At 37.9% G+C, this 22,713-nt stretch overlaps 1 protein-coding gene across 1 annotated transcript in view; it reads left to right on the top strand.

Annotated features, from left to right (window-relative positions):
- The first annotated feature begins 1,141 nt into the window (after positions 1 to 1,141).
- The window catches only part of LOC144252775 (lysosomal cholesterol signaling protein-like), a 48,339-nt gene continuing 26,767 nt past the window's right edge, over positions 1,142 to 22,713 (top strand). Inside the window, exons 1-4 of the mRNA XM_077794886.1 lie at positions 1,142 to 1,203; positions 11,803 to 12,299; positions 20,103 to 20,502; positions 22,210 to 22,375. Coding sequence (XP_077651012.1) covers positions 11,834 to 12,299; positions 20,103 to 20,502; positions 22,210 to 22,375 — 1,032 coding nt within the window. The 5' untranslated portion in view covers positions 1,142 to 1,203; positions 11,803 to 11,833. The remainder of the gene's footprint in view (positions 1,204 to 11,802; positions 12,300 to 20,102; positions 20,503 to 22,209; positions 22,376 to 22,713) is intronic.

The following is a 22,713-nucleotide window of genomic DNA, read 5'->3' as shown; positions in this document are numbered from 1 at the left end:
CCTCCGATACAGGCAGATTCTTCTCAGTATATTGAGGGAATACTGCCTTTATGTTTCCCCCAAATTAGAAATACAAGCAGTTACTAATAAGGCCCTTATTCTAAAATCAAACACAATGCTAAAGCTTTACACTTTAATCTGATTTCGAAGGTCAAGGTCACACTTCCTTAGGAAAGATGGGAGGCAGGATTCGACACTGATCGGAGTCTCAGTCCTTGCTTTTATGTTCTGTGCTATGCAAAGACTACACTAACCAAGAGGGGAACTAGCAGATCTCAATACACGAGACTGACGTTAGCCAGAAAGACGAGACAGCTCCGCAGTCGACCAGAGGAGAGACCAGCAACCCCTGGAAATCCCCCGCGGCGACCGCCATCTTCTAGGGGCCGGGCCGGAAGTCGCGCGGCTGCAGACTGTGGTGGCCGGGCGGGGCCTAGCGCGGGGGCGGTGTGGCCCTGAATGAAGCTGGAGACTGGGGCGGGGCCTGAAGCGGGGGCGGGCTGTGCGGTTAGTCTAGGGACCCGGGGCGGGCCTGAGGAAGGGGCGGGGGCTGTGCGACTGGAGGCTGGGGCGGGCCTGCAGGCGAGGCGCGCGCCAGGTTGCTCGAAGCTGGAGGCCGGGGCGGGGGCTGAAGGCGGGACGGGGGCGGGGCCAAAAGCCGGCACCGGGAGGGGCTGACCCGGCCACAGTGGCTTACCCCACCTCACTTTCTCGAAACGTGCGGCCGCACTCTGCCGAGGAGGGCTTGGGGCGGGAGATGACGGTGATTTCCTCGCTGCTTGGCCCTCGGCAAGCACCGACTCCCTTCTCGCGGCCGCAGGGCTGCAGACGCAGCAGGTGAGCTAGGGCCCCTGGGCGCGGACCCGCCTAGCCCTGACTCTGCCTAGCGGGCACCCGATGCTCCCGCCCCCGCCCTTCGGGGCTGGGCTGGTGGACGGCGCCCGGCCCTCCCTCTGCAATCGGGCCCCGCGGCCAGCTGCCTGCGTCTGCTCGCCTCTGCCTCTCAGCGCCTGCCTTTGGCCCGAGTGGGACCACCTGGGAAGGCTTGCGCAGGAAGGGCGGCTTGTTCCCTCCCGTGGCAGAACAACCATTCCCAGTGTGGACAGCTCCTCACTGCACGTGTATCCACCCTGTCATTCTCCGACTCTTCCTTTTATCCCGCGGGTGGCCACAGTATCTGCCCTCCTGAAAGCATCTGCTCAGGTACCTAGAGCATTTTAGTTAACCATGACCTTGTGACTTCCATGCCCTGCAAAGTTGAGCGACCACCTTTTTCTTACCCGTTTGCCTTTTCCATTTCCACTGCTTTCCCAGGCGTTGGGTGGCAACTGCCCTCTGGACAGTATTTAGTTAGGGACTCTCCGCACTCCTTATCTGGAAGGGCTAAAGTCTGTCCCTGAAGATAAAGGAAGATGGAAATGCTCAGCGCTCCACACCATGGGTTCCCTAGGGAGGATATTTGGTCCCCAGCAAGTAGGTGGGAGTGGATGAATGGTATGACTGTTCGTATTGTAGAATTCTTTAGTAGTTTCTCACTGTATTGGGCTTTTCCCATGGGATAAAGGATGTCCGTGTTTGAGAAATAGCCTAAGAGTTTACAGCTTTATCTTTGATGTTAACACACACCGTTTTCACTTAATAATTATTTGCAATTTATGTGGTTTGCAGAAGTTTTCTAAGTCAAATATGAAGGAGCCAGACGCAGTTTGTATACATAATTTCTCCAGTACCTGGTCCGGTGAACCGTCTTGTACTGTGACAGGTCAACTTGTTTGTTCTGTAACAAGCCTTATTTTTATAGATGAAAAGACTGGGTGTAATTTTTAAAAACTTCCCTTGCTATGGTTTCTGTTCATTTTTAAAATATGCTTTTGGAAACATATTTTCTTCACGTTTAAAATAGATTTAAGATGAGCCAGGAGTGGTGGCACAAGCCTGTAATCTCCCTGCTACACGACAGGCTGAGGCAGGAAGATTACAAGTTTAAGGCCAGCGATTTAGAGAAACCCTGTCTCAAAATAAGAAATAAAAAGGACTGGGATGTAACTCAGTGGTGGAGCAATCCTAGGTTCAATCCCTAGCACCTCTAAAAGAAAAAAAAAAGATTAGGATGGATAAAACTTTTAAATCCTTTTGATTGTTTTGACTTTTCCCTCAGCAGGTGTTGCTTTTATAATACTGGAAAACATTAAAAGAAACCTCATAGGAAGGAAGAAGTTACTTTTCAAAGTTTTTTCTTTTAATTTTCAATTAATTGAAAGTTAACTCTGGACATTGCTACAATTTTTTGACCATCAGAGAGAAAAATGAAGAGCTCCCTTTACTGTTAGCAGCTATTTAAGATCAAACTAAATTAAATTCAACCTCCCTTAATTTGATTATAAAACAGAAGCTGATAACTTCATGACATATGCTATCCTCTAGTTTAGTTGTAGGATCTTTAATACCTAGTATGTTTGGAGAACCAGGAATACATTTTATTAACTTTGTTACCATTCTTATTAGGACTATAGCTTCTAATAGCAATTGCTACCATTTCTTAAAGGCCTACTTTGTGATAAGCTGTGCATAAAATAGCCCATCTACCCAATATCCCTCTGAGAGGGTTTTTACTGTCATTTTACAGTTGAGGAAACTGAAATTCTGGGAGGTAGAGTCACTGACCCAAGGTGTTGGTAACTGTTATGGTCCAGAATCTGTTAGATTCTTTTCACTGAACTACTGTTAGTTACAATTGTTTTCAAAAAATATTGGACTACATTGATGTTTTTGTGGTCCAAATAAGAGGTTGTGGAGCAGTATGACTTATTAATGCTCCAAACAAAGAGAACTTTTGAAAAACATCAGAAGACTGGAATAGTTTATCACCTTCTTTACAACTGCCTTTCCAAGTCCACGTTTCTTAATGGCTCCAAATGTTTAACATCTTTGTTTACCAGCTGCTTCAAGTATGGGTATTTGTACCAATGAATAACTTTCCCAGGATATAATTTGATGCTCATTTGGTAAACTTCAAGTACGTGAGTGTTGTCAGGTTTGTTTATATTGAACCACTCCTGTCTAATCCTGGTAGAAAAATACTTGTCCTAATCCAGATTGAATGTAAGATTTTAAAGTGGTTTGGTTTATACAAGGATAGGATAGAGAAAACTCTCTTAACACATCCCCATATATCACCTGGTGATCTCTGGCCTGCCATGTGAGTCTTTTAATGTGCTAAGGATATTTGATAACTTAACCATGCAGGGTATTATAAATTTCAGGAAGCATGAGCCGTTTTACTTTCTGCCTTATATAAGGCCACTTTAGATGGTAAACCCAGAATAATTACTTAGAAATTGGCAATAATTATCAATTAACTTCAAATTACTAATAAAATTACTAATAAAAGCTGTTTAACTTGAGTCATCCAAACCTCTTCTTCATTGTGTCCCTGGCAGCAAGAGGAGAGTCTGATAATTTTTTGTCATATTAACATACAGAATTTGTTCTTTGTTGAGCATTTTTGGAACATCTTCATAAAGTTTTACAACATATTTGTGTTCTTTAACATTTTATGAACATCTTTAGAACATTTTAGAGCACATTTTGTGTTCTAGGGCCTGTTGCTATAGTGAAAAAAAATTAGAATATTTTATTATTCAGAAAAAAATTCCAGGGGGGGACTCAAGATGGCGGCGAAGGGAAGGCATCACCGCAGTGAGCTGCGTAACTAATCGGGAGAAAGTCGATGTGAAACGGCTAAAGGATATCTTGCTGGGAATTTCAAGTGAAATTGAGGTGCTCCAGAATCTAGTTGACAGATTTCCACCGGGTGAAGTTCGGCTGTGAGAGCTCTATTTCTCCGCACGGAGGGCCGCATAGCCTGACAGGCGTTCGCCCCGCGGCTGAAGTCCGTGGCGGCAGGGGGCCGGAGCGGCGGAGCAGCGATACGGATTCCGGGGGCCACCGCCAGTGGTACATTGGCAGCCCCTAGTGCTGAGTTCCGGCTTTGAGACAGAGGAGAGAAGCGGTCCAGCTTGGTTCCAGATACCGGTGGTCAGACCACAAAGGAGGACAGCAGCCGCCATTTCGGAGAGATGATGTAATCAACTCCATGTTCTACTGATCGCAGCCCATTCAACCACGGAACAGGTGACATAAGGCTGGTATTTGCCTGCGTCTAGCAGACAGAGTTCTTGCTCAGGCTTGGGACTGGGGATCTTGTGGAGAATACTACTAGGGGCTCGTGCCAGGCAAGGCGTGCGCCAGGCACTGAGCAGCTAGAGGCTGGTTTCCGGGACTAACCGAGCCCAGGTCTGAGGAAACTGCGGGGTCGGCCTGCGGAGGCCAGCTCCAAGTGGAGTGTGCGCTGAGCTTGGGCCGACTGAGTTCTGACTCCCGGAACAGTTTTGGCCTGGGGCTGGGGAACCCGCGCGGCTCGCTGGAGCCAGCTCCCAGCGGAGAGTGTATCGGGATCGGAGAGGCGGGGTTCCGGCTACCTAAGCTGCATTGGCCCAAGGCTAGGGAACCGGCGGTGATTGCTTCTCAATCAGGGTCCTGCTGGGAGCGGTGGGGGCAGAGTGGAACTTCCACCTGTGCCCAGAGTAGAACAAGTGACCCGCCGGCGTGGTATCATGACACCCCAAACGCAGCTGGGGCTGAAGAGAGTTGCTGCCCACGCCTAGAATAGGACCAGCGACTTCGCGGCGCGGTAGTCAAGTAACCTCATTTGGAGTAGGGGCTGTGCAGACCTGCCATCTGAGCAAGTAGTGCAGGCAGGCAGACCTGCCGCCCAATGGCAAGTCAGGCCAGGTAGCTTGCCAGCGTGGTGGACACGTAACACCCAGGCAGTCGCGTCACACTGGTCGGAGTGGGGGCGCAGCAGGGTTGCCGCCCGAGTCCGGAGGGGGCTCAGCGAATCGCTGGAGAGGTAGTCAGATACCCCCCATTGGGAGTGGGGGCTGTGCAGAACTACGACCCACCGGCCTAGAGGTCTGCCAGCGTGGTAGATGCGTCACACCAATTGGAGTAGGGACCCACCAGAGTCGCCACCCACATCCAGATCTGGACAAACGACCCCAGGGTGTGGTAGTTACGTTACCACAATTGGAGTGGGGGTAAAGTAAAGCCGCCTCCCGGGCCCGAGGGGGGGGGGCAGACCTGCGACCGATCAGCGAGGTAGACAGACCACCATAATTAGAGGAGGAGCACAGCTACTACCAGCCCAGCAAGGGAGGCTTCCCAACTATACAAGAGCAACGTAAATAAATAGGGGGTAAATTTCAAAAACACATCAGTTGCACCAAGCAGAAAGAAACGCCAGCAGTATGAAAAGACAAGGAAAGAAGGGACCACAAGCAATGCAGGTCAACTCAACTTTAGAAGAGGTAATAGCTGCAACAGATGGAATGTCAGATAAAGAGTTCAGGATATATATGCTTCAGATGATCTGGAGTCTCAAGGAAGACATGAGACAGCAAAATCAGTCAATGAAAGATCATATTGACAAACAAATCCAGGAAGTAAAAGATCAACTTCACAGGGAGATAGAGGAAATAAAAAATAAACAAATAGAAATACTAGAAATGCAGGAAAAAATAAACCAACTTAAAAACTCAATTGAGAATACTACCAGCAGAGTAGATCACTTAGAAGAGAGAACATCAGACAATGAAGACAAAGTATTTCAACTGGAAAAGAACATAGACAGCTCAGCAAGTCTGCTAAGAAACCATGAACAGAACATCCAAGAAATATGGGACAATATCAAAAGACCAAATTTAAGAGTCATTGGGATACAGGAAGGCACAGAGCTCCATACCAGAGGAATACACAGCCTATTCAATGAAATAATACGAGAAAACTTCCCAGACTTGAAGAATGAGACAGAATCCCAAATCCTAGAAGCCTACAGGATGCCGAATGTACAAAACCATAAGAGATCCACACCTAGACACATTATAGTGAAGATGTCCAACATACAGAATAAGGAAAGAATTTTAAAAGCTACAAGGGAAAGGAAGCAGATTACATTTAGGGGTAAACCAATTAGGATAACAGCTGATCTCTCAACACAGACTCTGAAAGCTAGAAGATCCTGGAATAACATATTTCAAACACTGAAAGAAAATGGGTTCCAACCAAGAATCGTGTATCCGGCAAAATTAAGCTTCAGGTTAGAAGATGAAATTAAAACCTTCCACGATAAACAAAAGTTAAAAGAATTCGCAGCTAGAAAACCATCTCTTCAAAAAATCCTTGGCAAAACATTGCAGGAAGAGGAAATGGAAAATAACATTGAAAACCAACAATGGGAGGTAGGACAGTAAAGGGGGAAAAGTAGTCAAAGAGGATAACAAATCAGGTTTAGTAACATCAACAAACAAATATGGATAGAAGTACAAACCATATCTCAATAATAACCCTAAATGTCAATGGCTTAAACTCACCAATTAAGAGACACAGGCTAGTAGAATGGATCACAAAACAAGACCCAACAATATGCTGTCTATAGGAGACGCATCTGATAGGAAAAGATATCCATAGACTGAAGGTGAAAGGTTGGGAAAAATCATACCACTCATATGGACAGCGGAAACAAGCAGGCATGTCCATACTCATATCTAATAAAATAGATTTCAAGCCAAAGCTAATCAAAAGGGATAAAGAAGGACACTTCATACTGTTCAAGGGAACCATAAACCAACAAGACATAACAATCATAAATATATACGCCCCAAATAATGGTGCAGCGGTGTTCATCAAGCAAACTCTTCTCAAGTTCAAGAGTCTAATAGACCACCATACAATCATCATGGGAGACTTCAACACACCTCTCTCACCACTGGACAGATCTTCCAAACAAAAGTTAAACAAGGAAACTATAGAACTCAACAACACAATTAACAACCTAGACTTAATTGACATATATAGACTATACCACCCAACATCAAGTAGTTACACTTTTTTTTCAGCAGCACATGGAACCTTCTCAAAAATAGACCATATATTATGTCACAGGGCAACTCTTAGACAATATAAAGGGGTAGAGATAATACCATGCATCTTATCTGATCATAATGGAATGAAACTGAAAATCAATGATAAAAGAAGAAAGGAAAAATCAAGCATCACTTGGAGAATGAACAACAGGTTGCTGAGTGACCTATGGGTTATTGAAGACATCAAGGAGGAAATTAAAAAATTCCTAGAGTTAAATGAAAACACGGACACAACATATCGGAATCTATGGGACACATTGAAAGCAGTCCTAAGAGGAAAATTCATTGGTTGGAGTTCATTCCTCAAAAAAGAAAAAACCAACAAATAAATGATCTCATACTTCATCTCAAAATCCTAGAAAAAGAGGAGCAAAACAACAGCAAAAGAAGTAGAAGGCAAGAAATAATCAAAATCAGAGCTGAAATTAATGAAATTGAAACAAAAGAAACAATTGAAAAAATTGACAAAACTAAAAGCTGGTTCTTTGAAAAAATAAATAAAATTGACAGACCCTTAGCCATGCTAACGAAGAGAAGAAGAGAGAGAACCCAGATTACTAGCATACGGGATGAAAAAGGCAATATCACAACAGACACTTCAGAAATACAGAAGATAATCAGAGACTATTTTGAAGCCTTATACTCCAATAAAATAGAAGATAGTGAAGGCATAGATAAATTCCTTAAGTCTTACGATCTGCCCAGATTGAACCAGGAGGATATAGACAACCTAAACAGACCAATAACAATAGAAGAAATAGAAGAAACCATCAAAAGACTACCAACTAAGAAAAGCCCAGGACTGGATGGGTATACAGCAGAGTTTTACAAAACCTTTAAAGAGGAACTAACACCAATACTTTTCAAGCTATTTCAGGAAATAGAAAAAGAGGGAGAACTTCCAAATTCATTCTACGAGGCCAACATCACCCTGATTCCGAAACCAGACAAAGACACTTCAAAGAAAGAAAACTACAGACCAATATCTCTAATGAACCTTGACGCAAAAATCCTTAATAAAATTCTGGCGAATTGGATTCAAATACATATCAAAAAAATTATACACCATGATCAAGTAGGATTCATCCCTGGGATGCAAGGCTGGTTCAATATACGGAAATCAATAAATGTTATTCACCACATCAATAGACTTAAAAATAAGAACCATATGATAGTCTCGATAGATGCAGAAAAAGCATTCGACAAAGTACAGCATCCCTTTATGTTCAAAACTCTAGAAAAATTAGGGATAACAGGATCATACCTCAACATTGTAAAAGCAATATATGATAAGCCACAGGCCAGCATCATTCTGAATGGAGAAAAATTGAAGGCATTCCCTCTAAGATCTGGTACAAGACAGGGATGCCCTCTCTCGCCACTTCTGTTCAACATAGTCCTCGAAACACTGGCCAGAGCAATTAGACAGACGAAAGAAATTAAAGGGATAAAAATTGGAAAAGAAGAACTTAAATTATCACTATTTGCAGATGATATGATTCTATACCTAGCAGACCCAAAAGGGTCTACAGAGAAGCTATTAGAGCTAATAAATGAATTCAGCAAAGTGGCAGGATATAAGATCAACACGCATAAATCAAAGGCATTCCTGTATATCAGCGACAAATCCTCTGAAACGGAAATGAGGACAACTACTCCATTCACAATATCCCCCAAAAAAATAAAATACTTGGGAATCAACCTAACAAAAGAGGTGAAAGATTTATACAATGAAAATTACAGAACCCTAAAGAAAGATATAGAAGAAGACCTTAGAAGATGGAAAAATATACCCTGCTCATGGATAGGCAGATCCAACATCATCAAAATGGCGATATTACCAAAAGTTCTCTATAAGTTCAATGCAATGCCAATCAAAATCCCAGCTGCATTTCTTGTAGAAATAGATAAAAGAATCATGAAATTCATATGGAATAATAAAAGACCCAGAATAGCAAAAACAATACTAAGCAGGAAGTGTGAATCAGGCGGTATAGCGATACCAGACTTCAAACTATACTACAGAGCAATAGTAACGAAAACAGCATGGTACTGGTACCAAAACAGGCGGGTGGACCAATGGTACAGAATAGAGGACACAGTAACCAATCCACAAAACTACAACTATCTTATATTTGATAAAGGGGCTAAAAGCATGCAATGGAGGAAGGATAGCATCTTCAACAAATGGTGTTGGGAAAACTGGAAATCCATTTGCACCAAAATGAATCTGAATCCCTATCTCTCGCCATGCACAAAAGTTAACTCAAAATGGATCAAGGAGCTTGATATTAAATCAGAGACATGGCATCTGATAGAAAAAAATGTTGGTTATGATCTTCATTCTGTGGGATTGGGCTCCAAATTCCTCAATAGGACACCCATAGCGCAAGAGTTAACAACTAGAATCAACAAATGGGACTTACTCAAACTAAAAAGTTTTTTCTCAGCAAAAGAAACAATAAGAGAGATAAACAGGGAGCCTACATCCTGGGAACAAATCTTTACTCCACACACTTCAGATAGAGCCCTAATAACCAGAATATACAAAGAACTCAAAAAATTAGACAATAAGATAACAAATAACCCAGTCAATAAATGGGCCAAGGACCTGAACAGACACTTCTCAGAGGAGGACATACAATCAATCAATAAGTACATGAAAAAATGCTCACCATCGCTAGCAGTCAGAGAAATGCAAATCAAAACCACCCTAAGATACCATCTCACCCCAGTAAGATTGGCAGCCATTAGGAAGTCAAACAACAATAAGTGCTGGAGAGGATGCGGGGAAAAGGGTACTCTTGTTCATTGTAGGTGGGACTGCAAATTGGTGCAGCCAATTTGGAAAGCAGTATGGAGATTTCTTGGAAAGCTGGGAATGGAACCACCATTTGACCCAGCTATTCCCCTTCTCGGTCTGTTCCCTAAAGACCTAATAAGAGCATGTTACAGGGACACTGCTACATCGATGTTCATAGCAGCACAATTCACGATAGCAAGATTGTGGAATCAGCCTAGATGCCCTTCAATAGATGAATGGATAAAAAAATGTGGCATTTATACACAATGGAGTATTACTCTGCATTAGAAAATGACAAAATCATAGAATTTGGAGGGAAATGGATGGCATTAGAGCAGATTATGATAAGTGAAGCTAGTCAATCTTTAAAAAACAAATACCAAATGACTCCTTTGATATAAGGGGAGGAAATAAGGACAGGGTAGGGACGAAGAGCTTGAGAAGAAGATGTACATTTACAGGGTTGAGAGGTGGGAGGGAAAGGAAGTGAGAAGGGAAATCGCATGGAAATGGAAGGTGATCCTCAGGGTTATACAAAATGACATATAAGAGGAAAGGAGGGGTAAGACAAGATAATACAAATGGAAGAAATGATTTACAGTAGAAGGGGTAGAGAGAGAAAAGGGGAGGGGAGGGGGGATAGGAGAGAATAGGACAGACAGCAGAATACATCAGACATTAGAAAGGCAATATGTCAATCAATGGAAGGGTAACTGATGTGATACAGCAATCTGTATACGGGGTAAAATTGGGAGTTCATAACCCACTTGAATCAAACTGTGAAATATGATGTATTAAGAACTATGTAATGTTTTGAACGACCAACAATAAAAAAAAAAATTCCACAAACTAGAGAATGCCTGAAAGAGAACATTGATCCATGAAAGGTTAGGGAGCTTATTTAAGTACAAGATACTGTTTTAGTGATTCATTAAACAAGAACTTTTTTTTTCAGTGTTTCTTGTGTGCCAGATACTATGCTAGATGTTAGGGACACAGCAGTGAACAAAGACATGCTTAGTTCTTTCTTCTGTTACACTTAATGTCTGGTGAGGGAGACAGACATAAGTTCTATGTCACTCTAATATATAGTATAATTACAAAATGAGAAAAAAGTGGTTAAAGGTAAGGATAATCATTCCATTTGAAAGAGACTTGACTTGGCTAATTAATTATATGGTTTAGGAGGATCGGTAGGTGTTAATTATGTACAGAGTGGTAGACAGGTAGGTAGGGAATGTTTTAGAGTGGTTTTGCATGTGCAAAGTCGCTGTGGTACAAAGGAACTCTTGGGCCAGTCAGTATGTGTAGGTTGATGGAATGCCATCATTTTTTCATAATTTTGTCTTTCATGCTCTCATATTCAATCTAAAGTTATATTTAGCTTTGTTTAATTCACCAGATGTGATCATAAGGACTTTACTTGAATAGGCTCACGTTTTTGTGAGGTATAGACTGTTATTGCCATTTCACAGATTAAGTGAGGCATACAAAAGTTAAAATTATTGGTTCAAAGTTGATAAGTGATGCTATACTGTATTCTTTTTCCTTATACTCAATTATGATCACACTCTGGAAGGGACTCAGAATGACTCCTTGGTCATCCCCTGATAATTTCTGAAATTTCCAGAGAATCTGGATGCAAGTGGACAACAACAGAGACTCTGTGGATCCCATCTCTTAAATACTAGATACCTCAGTTGTGGATCACTGGAGAGAAGAGCCTCAGGGCATCACTGCAGCTGTAATATTTGTGCATCTTATTTAACATATGTTGGATAGGAATGTAGAGTAGCAATACAAATGTTTGAGCTGATCTACCTTAGAGACTAAAAATGTTAATGTTAGTATCCTCCCCACCTCCACTTTATTTCCATTGTATTTTTCCTTGGTGATCGTTGAAGGAAGTATGTATAATTATTTAACCGTTTAATAAGTAAATAATTCTAAATTTGCAGTATTTCCTTTCACCTAGAATTCTTCATATTGTTACACTGAATTTTCTTTTCTTTTCAGAGATCTGACCAGAGTTGGAGAGTGAGAGAAAATGGATTCCTTTTCTAATTTGCCTACAGAGAACTCAACCATTGCCATCAATGTATCTGAGACTTCATCTACCACAGTAACACATGGATTCAATTCCACTAATGATTCACCTTCAATGTCAATAACAAGGCTTTTTCCAGCCTTACTAGAATGCTTTGGCATAGTCCTTTGTGGCTACATAGCAGGAAGGGCCAATGTCATAACATCAACACAGGCTAAAGGACTGGGAAATTTTGTCTCCAGATTTGCACTTCCGGCTTTATTATTCAAAAACATGGTTGTACTTAACTTTTCCAATGTAGATTGGGCATTCTTATACAGTATCTTAATTGGCAAAGCTTCTGTGTTTTTCATTGTATGTGTATTAACCTTACTGGTTGCCAGTCCTGATAGTCGATTTAGCAAAGCTGGACTCTTCCCTATTTTTGCTACACAAAGTAATGACTTTGCATTGGGATACCCTATAGGTAAGTTCTTTGTTGTTTTTTTTTTCAATTTTTAAAAAATTCAGGTGTTTAAGGAGGTAACAAATATAAGGTTTAAATCTAAACATTTGTTAGTAATAGATTCTTATTCTTGAATTTAAGAAATCTTTCATATTTTTATCTTAAGTATATCATAAATTAGGATGGATTGTAATTTTCCCTCAACATAGGAGTTTAAGGATCCTTTAAACACCTACCTAAAATAAATGGTCATATCCTCATAACCTTTGTAAATATTCTTTCTAGTAGTATTCTATTTCTTCTTAAAAATCACATATGAAAGAAATATAATTTCCCAGAAGGGCTCAAATTCTGATTTAAATCATGTAAAGAAAACTTACATTTATATAAAAATAGTCGTTACTAAGTATTAGCATTAGAAATTTATGCTCATTAAGAGTGATATTTTTCCCTTCTTTATTTTTCTTACTATATATATATGTTTGGTTTTACTTTAAAAATTGTTTTGAAGCTTTTATTTTTTTCAAAATTTCAGAGTATTTTCATTGAAGTTAAATTATTATTTAAGAACAGAAATGGTAAGGGTATTTTTATCTTTCCATCTCTTTAAGCAGCCTAATTTTATGTTTCTATATGTGTATGTTTTCCTGAAAAACAATAAATAAACCAAATTGAGATGTTGGGGTATCTTGGAAGGAAACGTACTCTATTTTTCAGAACACTCGGTCACCAAGAAAAAGTACACCTACTAGCTTCTTTTTTATATTTTAAAATTAAAGTTATGTGTATTTTGATCATGAATCGCAATGTGCAGACATGACTTGTATGGATATAGTCATTCATTCACTCGTAAAGCACTGTTATATACCAGTGACTGTGCCTGCTGCTAAGAATACCCCTGTAAACAAATAAGTAGTGTAGAGGCACAGGAATGAGAAGATGCCATTTGAGACAAGGTGGTCAGTTAAGGTTTATTTGATGACATCTTCTGAGCAGAAATGTGATTGGAATTTTAAAGTATACAACTGAAATCTACCATTAGCTTTTTTAAAAAAAATTATTTTTATGGGTGTAGATGGACACAATACCTTTATTTTTATGTAGTGCTGAGGATCGAACCTGGGTCCCACCCATGTTAGGCAAGCGCTCTACCGCTGAGCCATGATCCCAGCCCCTCTACCATTAACTTTTAAGTTTCTTATCTATTCATTTCATCCTCTCTTCCCACCCCCAATTTATTTCACCACTGGTACCAAAGAGACTCTAGTGAACTATACTTCATACCTTTTTCCACCTTTGACCTTTCTCCATCTCACTTACCCAAAATTTAAAAATACCAAAGAAATCAAATCATGAGTAAAGCAGGAGCCTTAGTAGATGGAAAACTAGAATCTTAGGTAACTGAGCTATAAATAGTAACAAACTAAATAGGTGTTCCTTTAAGGTTATTGAATTTTAAAGGAAAAGATTTTTGGAAATAGAAGATCGAGGAGTTAATGTGTTTGACCATTTCCTTAGAACTAATAACAGATTAGTCAATATATTTATGATATAAGAAATTCAGAAGTGGCTCAGTACCATGGTTTATATATTTAATGAATATTGCTTATCTTACTTTGACATCAATTAGAAGTATATTAGTTTCATATAATCTCATAGATTAGTAAACCCATAACTAAACAAAACTAACATTTGTAACTTTGTAGTTTACAGAGTACTTTCTTACACTTATCTCATTTGAATAGGGCAGATACTATTATCCTCATTTTCAAATAAGGAGATAAGCTTACAGAGATTGTTTTATTCCAGGTCACACAGCTAACAGGTGACTGAGATCCAAACCTAAGTTTTCTGATTCTAAGTCCTGGGCATTCTCTTATGCCACATAGTTATATAACATGCCAAGTTTATCTCAGAACACCCAACCAGCCCTTGTTATACATTATTTTCAGAAAGAATCAAAATTCTTTGTCCCTATAGTATTCCTAAATTTTCCATGAAATGAGCAGTAATGAAAAAAAGATCTATTAGATGAATTAATCAAATTTTTTATCAAGGCAGAATATCTAAATAAAGAATATAACCAGCCATTCTCATCCTGCTCTTCTTGTGTCCCATGTTGTTTTAGTGAATCTTGTAATAATCATGTTGGGCATGTGCTTGCCCAAATTTCTTTGATGTTATGCCAATTTTGGGTTGCAATTTTTGTATTTTATTTTATTTTTTTTACTCCCAAATAATAAGAACTCTTGTAACATTAGGTTGTAGTCTATAATTTTACTAAAACCCAATAACATAGACAACTTTCTCATATGCCTTCAGATTGGAAAATGTGATACTGAACTATATAGACATATATCTGCTCCTGGGTGAGGTTGTTTATTATTTCTGCCTGTGTCCATCTGCCTTTTGGCCTTGTACAGGGTGAACAGAGAAGCCTCTCCAGAGAGAAGACCTTTCTGTTTGTTCTGTAGCCTCTCCCAAGAATTCCCACTCTCTTGTTCACAGAGGAGCATCAATTGGGAGTTCTAAAAAGATGTCCTTTTTAAGACATTTATTCCATATCTGTCCAATTTATAGGTGACTTGAAAAATGCTAGCAAGGAAAAGGCAGATAAGTTAATGAATAAAGAAAAAGGGTAGTCACATTTGCTTTTTTGAATACCATGACATTTATAATGGTCTATAAAATTACATTAAAGTGATTTTTCTTTTTTACTCAAGTGACAGAATAGTGCATTATGACAGACTTTTTAAAAAGCCCACTGTTGTTTATAACAATTATTTTCAAAAGTACTTTAAAAATCCAAGTGTAGAAGAAACCAAGAATCTACCAAGGTGAAATGTTGATTTCAGCAAATCAGAATGGTTCCCTGCCTCTGTCATTAAAAGATACTAATAGGGCATAGTTAAGTCCTATAATTTATTCTTCAAACAATGCTGATAGCATAAGTACCCTGACTAATCATAATTATGCCCTAGTGCTTGAGCTGTAAACAGAAAGGAAATGAAGCATTTAACTATATGCCATTATATAATAGAATGATCTTGTCAGAGTCTTTGTGTTATTTGCTAGAGATTGAAACCCTGCAGGAATCAAAATAGGAGCCACAGTAGGTGGCTAATTTTATCTCTTAGTTCTTCAAAGCTATATAATAAGTCCTCATAATGGGATTCCTCCCTCCCTCCACGAGCCTTATTTATAAGCATTAATTAATTAGAACTTAATAGTTGATATAATGATTATAAATCTAATTTTAGTTACTGTAGGTTTCCATGTTCATATGTAATTTCTTTTCAGATTTAGAAACCATCTTCAGATTGATAACAGAAAAGCAATGCCAATTTATAGATAAAGATATAATGTTAAATAATTATGCAAGTGAATGGCTGACATAGACTAAAATTCCCATGTTGAACCCTATTCTTCTAGTAATTTAATAAGCATCTAATTACAATTTTTGCTCCCCCACTAGACTATACTTCTTTTGCCTTTGAACACTTGTTCAGCTGAGCTTAAAAACCCCAATTGTAACTAGCTTGTAAATATTCATAGTGTTAAAAAATACTTATAGGATTTCAGTTTGGAGGAATAAGTTCAAGAGATGCATTGTAAAACATGGTGACTACAGTTAATGTCTTATATTTTTTAAAATTGCTAAGAGTAGATTATAAGTGTTTTTATAACAAAAATGATAAGTATGTGATTAGCTCCATTTAGCCATTCCCCAATGTATACAAACAACATGTACAAATAATTATGTTTAATTTTTATTTGTCAATTAAAAAATAGATTTTCTAAAAGCAAAAACAGCTGGGCACATTGGCACATGTTCATAACACCAGTTACGTGTGAGTCTAAGGAGGTTTGCAAGTTGAGGCTAGCCTCAATAACTTAATGAGACCCTCTCTCAAAAACAGGCTGGGGAATGTAGGTCAGTGGTAGAATGCCCCTGGGTTCAATCTGCAGAACTCCTCCCAACACACACAAAAGCAAAAAACATGAAAAACTGATCTAAAAAGAAATGGATTAATTGATGTTGATTAGATAAAAAATTATTGTGTGTTACAAAATACATTTTTGCTAGTCTGAAAACTTTAGCATTCATTGATGGGAAGTTAATCCCATTCAGCAAGTATTTTCAGATTTGTTCAGCACTGTGCTGGGGACTGTGGGTCATAAAATGATGCCTTTAAGGAACTTAGAATTTGCCAAGGTGGTACTAATATGGAACAAAATACCATAGCATTCCAGTGGAGAGATTATTGATGTAAACTGAAGACTTGGTGGAAGAAGTAGCATGAGAGACTGGCTTTAAATAGCAGCCAAGACTCAGGACTAAGAAAGGAAAAAGAGGGTGCTGGGTGCAGTTGTATGTAACCCCAGTGACTAAGGAGGCTGAGGTAGGTGAATTCCAAATTCAGTTGTGGCAACTGGGCTGTTTATGTCAAAAGAGGTTTTTTTGTTTTGTTTTGTTTTGTTCTTTAATTATTTATTCTAATTTGTTATACATGGTGGCAGAATACAATTCATTTCATATTACACATATGGCTCAGTTGGTAGAGTGCTTGCCTCGCATGCACAAGGCCCTGGGTTCAATCCCCAGCACCACAAAAAAAAGGCTTTATAGTTGTTGTTTTTTTTAACATTTATTTTTTAGGTGTAGATGGACACAATGCCTTTATTTTTTATGTGGTGCTGAGGATCAAACCCGGGTCCCGTCTGTACTAGGCAAGTTCTCTACCGCTGAGCCACAATCCCAACCCTATAGTTCTTCTTGTGGACAGTGAGAACCGTGGGATAATGTTGACTTTTGACAGTTATGATTTGTTAACAGTAAATAAAATTGATGAAGGGAGTAATTGAAAAAATCCAAAATAATGTATTTTAGTAATACATTAGGTAGTCTAATTTTGAGACTTCTAACTAGTAACAGTAGTAAGAATCAAGCAGAGAAAATAAAGAAGATCCTGCCAAAGAAGAAAGTAAACACGGTGGTTCCTCTAATCTGCCAGGAATATGTTCCAGGACCCCTAGTGGATGCCTGAAACTGAGGGTACCAATGTTTTAATCCTATACACACATACCTACCTAAAAGAAAATTAAATTTATAAATTAGGCACAGTAAGAGATTAACTATAATAACTAACAATAAAGAACAATCATAATAATATTCTTCTGAAATAAAAGTCATGTGAATATAGTCTCTCTTTTCTTTCAGAATATCTCATCCTACCACATACTCACCCTTCTTGTTGTTGACCTCAGGTTACTGAACCTGAGGAAAGCAAAAACACTGTTTGATGATTGGGCAGCCTTAGGTAATAAAACTGGTTGCTCAAAGTTGCATTGAGCTCCTAAAACAATCAGAATCTATTATGTGATGAGGACTACTAATGTACCAGGAAAGTAAATTTCAGAAAAAGGTCATTAATATAAGTGGCTTTGAGTAGATCATACAACTGTAAGTTGTTAGAGGAAACACCTTTGCATTGTAGTGTGCCTGCTTAGGGAAAATTCTTATACTCAGATTTAAAACAAGACATTTCCAAAATATCCACTCAAGTTAAAAACTGAGTGGTGAGCAGGTATCTTTCTCTTAGCGATAGAATGTTTAATTAGAAGTAAAATGAACCTTATGAATCATGAAAGAAAACCACTAAGAGTTATAAAGCTAGCATAATTTAGAATTCAGTGAAAATTATGAAACTTTGTATAATCAAATATCTTTTAACTTCTTCATTTTGGAGATATAATAGAACTTCCTATGTTCTTTGCTGAAAAATGCGGGGTGGGGGTGAATTTTATACAAAGAAGATTTTGGCTAATGAGAGCAAGGTGAACTTCTAAAGGTTATATAATCTAGTTACATAACTTTAACGGGTCATGCACATGATATTAACTGAACTTATGTATCCCGAGTAAGTAAACAACTATGTTTTCCTGCCTGTGTCACTTTATCTTAATATAAACAGAGAAACCTAATCTTTACATTTTTCCACAAGATTGAGTCTCTCCTTGGCGACTGGCTGTCCACGTTTTATCTTTTTCAATTTCAATTCTGTATCAGTTTTTCTATTTGGGACCTACTGCCAAAAATGTGCCCACAGACCAAGTTATTTATTCCATGACTCTAAATTGCCCTAATAATCCCAGACCAGGCCACCAACCCTTAACTCCTCCAGGAAACTGTTAGAAGTCAGATCCAATCCACTTAACTCCCTCCAAGGAAACACATCTTATATAGTATCAGATTCTAAAGTCATCATGGATACTCAAACCCTTGGGAAAATTCCTTAAAATTACCTATAATACACAGCACACATACTTTGTCTTATTCTATTTCCTATAACTCTAACATAGCCAGACTTTTTCTTGAGCCTTATTGTTCTTTAATGAACAAAAGGTGAAATAATTAGTTTGTACTTGAGAACATGCTATATGAGAAAAAAAGATTTTGTTTTCCCAAGAAGGTATAGTTGAATGTGTATTTATCAAATGTACATTTATGTAACTCCACTTCATTACTCTCACAAACGTTTGTTAGATCCAACTTTCTGTCCCTACTTGCTTAGTGTCTTCACAGGTTTTCAGTATTCATTGCCTTTCATTCCCTCTCAAATGGAGGATACTCATTACCCCATAGCCTACATACCACCTGAGCCAGAGGTAGGTGAGACTGGCATCCTCACCTGGCTAGCTGCTGTGAACCACTGCTAATCCATTGCTCCCTACTCTGTTGTTGACAACTATTTTGAAGTTCATGCTATCTGTCCAGTCTGTTCATCCTCATTGCTTTCATCTTCTGACTTCATTCTAGCCATCTCCCCTCATTCATTGAAGACTTTACTGTCCTGCTTGCTGTCATCTTCTTTGTCCTAAGTCCTGCTGTTCTCTTGTTTGACTTTAGCATCCTTGTGAACTTCCCATCAAATTCTCCGCCCTCTAGATCCCTTGGCCTCCTCATCTCTAATGATAACTTTACTCCTTGTCAGTGAACAACTCCCGTGGCCACTTTCTGGACCTAGTGATCTGGAAAATATTAAACTCAACTCACTATCTGACCTATTCTGAATCCTATACTTCCAACTGCACTTAATTCTCGAGCTTCATAAGGGCCTCCAGTCCCTGACCTCTCTACTTTCAGTCAGTCACCTCCCATCTTTACTTCTTTTCCTATACAGTGTGGACTCCATTACTTCAGTGCTCATTTTTAGTTCCTTTTCTCTACACCTTCCTCAGTCCTCTGAAATCTGACTTATGCCTCATGACTCCAATGAAGCTGCTCTCTCCAGGGATACAGTCAATCACTTTGTTGCTATTACTACTTAAACATTTAGTTTGATACTAGATTTTTATTTTTATTGTTTCTTTTAAAACTTTTACAGTTCTGCCTTTTTTATGTTTGTTTTTGAAGACTAATCTTAGATCCTAGATAGTAAAAATTAATTATGTTTTACTAAAAATAATTTTAGGGGGCTGGGGTTGTAGCTCAGCGGTAGAGCACTTGCCTAGCATGTGCGAGGCCCTAGGTTTGATCCTCATAACCACATGAAAATAAATAAATAAAATAAAGGTATTGTGTCCAACTACAACTAAAAAATAAATATTAAAAAAAATTTAGGTTATCATTTTGTAAACTAGATTGCATTTAGTATAATAATTTTTTATTACTAAAATTGACTTTTCAAAAAATAGGATAATGAGGTCATTTGGAACTCTTTAGATAACTTTGCAATATGCTAAAATTAAACAGAAAATGTTATTTGCATGTTTATATATTTCTATGGTAATCATTTTAAGATCAATATTTTTGTTTTGCAGTTGAAGCTTTATATCAAACTACATACCCAGAATATCTTCAGTACATTTATTTGGTGGCACCAATATCTCTTATGATGTTAAACCCAATTGGGTTTATCTTCTGTGAAATCCAGAAGTGGAAAGATTCTCAAAATGCTTCTCAAAACAAAGTAAAAATTGTGGGACTTGGATTCCTGTGTGTATTACAGAACCCAATAGTATTTATGGTCTTCATTGGCATTGCCTTCAATTTTATTCTTGATAAAAAGGTGCCTGTATATATGAAAAATTTTCTTGATGGACTTGCAAATTCTTTTTCTGGAGCAGCCCTATTTTATCTTGGTCTTACAATGGTAGGAAAAATAAGGAGACTGAAGAAGTCAGCATTTGTTGTACTAATTCTTCTCATCACAGCTAAACTGTAAGTTTCACTTATTTAACTTGGGAATTATACTTTGTAAAAACCTTGTTTAACCAATTCATTAGGATGTGTCTGAAATTATTTTTTTCCTTTGACTATTAATCCTTCCTTATAGAATAGTTGTGATTTAAAGGAGAATGGAATATTGGTGCATTTTGAAAAATGGTCTTTCATTTCCTTATTCCATGTAGGCTATTCTTTGCATTTTACTGTCAGATATTAATAACTGTTTCCCTTTAGCTTTTTTATCCTGCTTTTATATAGTTTGTTAATTGTCTCTTAATGTCCTAGTTAGATCTTATTTTTCAAGAAATTTTGCAGGATTTCTGAATCTATTAAAATCCTAAAGGAAGAGGCATCCTAGTTATGTAAGAACAATAATTTTTAACAAATTTTTTTCATGAATTTGGGAAAATATTCTGTAATTCTGAGTTTGAATGAACTTTCTAAATAGAGATGTTGATGAATATTATTGGATATCTGATCCTAACCTGTCAAAAAGTTCTTCTTAGCTTCTTAGTTTTCAATTTATGTGTATCATTAGCCATGGAGTCACACTTCATGGTGCAGGTGACATAATTTGACTACAATATTAACTCAGAGTACTTGAGGCATACTTAACTATGGGACTCAGCTCTTGTATAGGCAGTTAAGTTCATGAAAGTGGTGCAATAAGATATGTATTTATATTTGCAAAGTAAAGTTCTGAAAATCATTTACACTGCTGTTATGCTCCTCAGAAACAAAGTATTAAATAAAATTGTCACAGTAATAAATATTGTTCTAATGATAACAGTATTATCAACTTCAACTTAAAAGTAGAATTTAACTAGTCCAATTAAATTTTTTCTAGTTAAATTCTTATTAAGTATATGTATTTTTTTCAATTAAAAAATTAAATGAGTAGTTCTTTATTTCATCCTGGAGCTTCTCTCTGGGTGCTGCTATAACAATGTTATCAACCTCGGTCTTGCTGTTTTCTTAAAGGAGAACCCAATTATTTTAGTCACTGGTTTTATGCTCTTCAATGAAATCTTAAAAGAATTTGTTTAATAATTTATTCTTCACCAGATCTGTGTTTCATTAATTTTTCTGCTCTACTTCAGTTGTTTGAGTTCCTTTTGCTGAATGTACATAATACACACATACACACACACAATCACACACACACACACAAAGAATTAATTGTAAGATACATATTTTTTCTACTGGTTTTAGAATTTAATCAAGCAGTGTTATTACCATTTAAACTCCCAATCATTTAATAGAATTCAGGTTATTTTCCAAAAAGTAATTTAGTTATTTTCTTAATATTTTGTTTATTTAGTTATTTTCTTAAAAGAAGTTCTTCCCCAAAATGATCAGGTTTTTTTCTTCTAATATTTCAGTGAACCAATAGAGTAAGGAAGATAGCAGCTATAATTGCAAGTTTTACTAATATTTTTTTGGTATAGAAATAATGTTTTCCCCTCATCCCAATGTTTGAAGTATTTACAGAATGTTGTAACTCTTGAAATGGTTCCAATATGAATTCTTAATTCTTTCAATAAAATGTTCATAAGTAGGCATACATAGAATATATGCAAATAGATACAACTCTGGGAAAGAACAGAAAAATAACCTAATGCCAGTTCACTAGCGCAATCTACTATTGAGGGATAAGCATACCTTGATACCAAGTAAATTATGCATTTCTTCTTTCTTCAGCTTGGTGCTGCCACTTCTGTGCAGAGAAATGGTGGAACCCTTGGACAAGGGTGACAGTGTAGTGAATCACACAAGTTTATCAAATTATGCATTTTTGTATGGTGTCTTCCCTGTAGCACCAGGAGTGGCTATCTTTGCTACACAGTTCAACATGGAAGTAGAGATTGTATGTATATACTACTTTCTAAGTTTGATTGAAATCCAGAAAGCAACATTCTTTCTATGATAATTTGATATCTCTAAGCTACCTCATTGTAAATAAGGAGGTATTGTGTAACATTATGTAACAATAGTTATTTAATCCAGGGTCTTTAGTCATCCTTGCTTTCTTACTATTCTTTTTTAGTTTCAAGTATTCTGTTTCCATACTTATACTTAAGCCTGAAAGTTATTTAAAGAAGGGTAGCTTTGGAAATTCTGAGGAAAAAAATATATTATATTCATGATAATTTATCACCAGATACAAAATACCACATAACCTATAGCAGTAAATATCTAAAATTA

This window comes from Urocitellus parryii, unplaced genomic scaffold (assembly GCF_045843805.1).
Source record: "Urocitellus parryii isolate mUroPar1 unplaced genomic scaffold, mUroPar1.hap1 Scaffold_59, whole genome shotgun sequence".
Lineage (NCBI taxonomy): Eukaryota > Metazoa > Chordata > Mammalia > Rodentia > Sciuridae > Urocitellus > Urocitellus parryii.
This window is presented reverse-complemented; position numbering and strand designations above follow the sequence as displayed.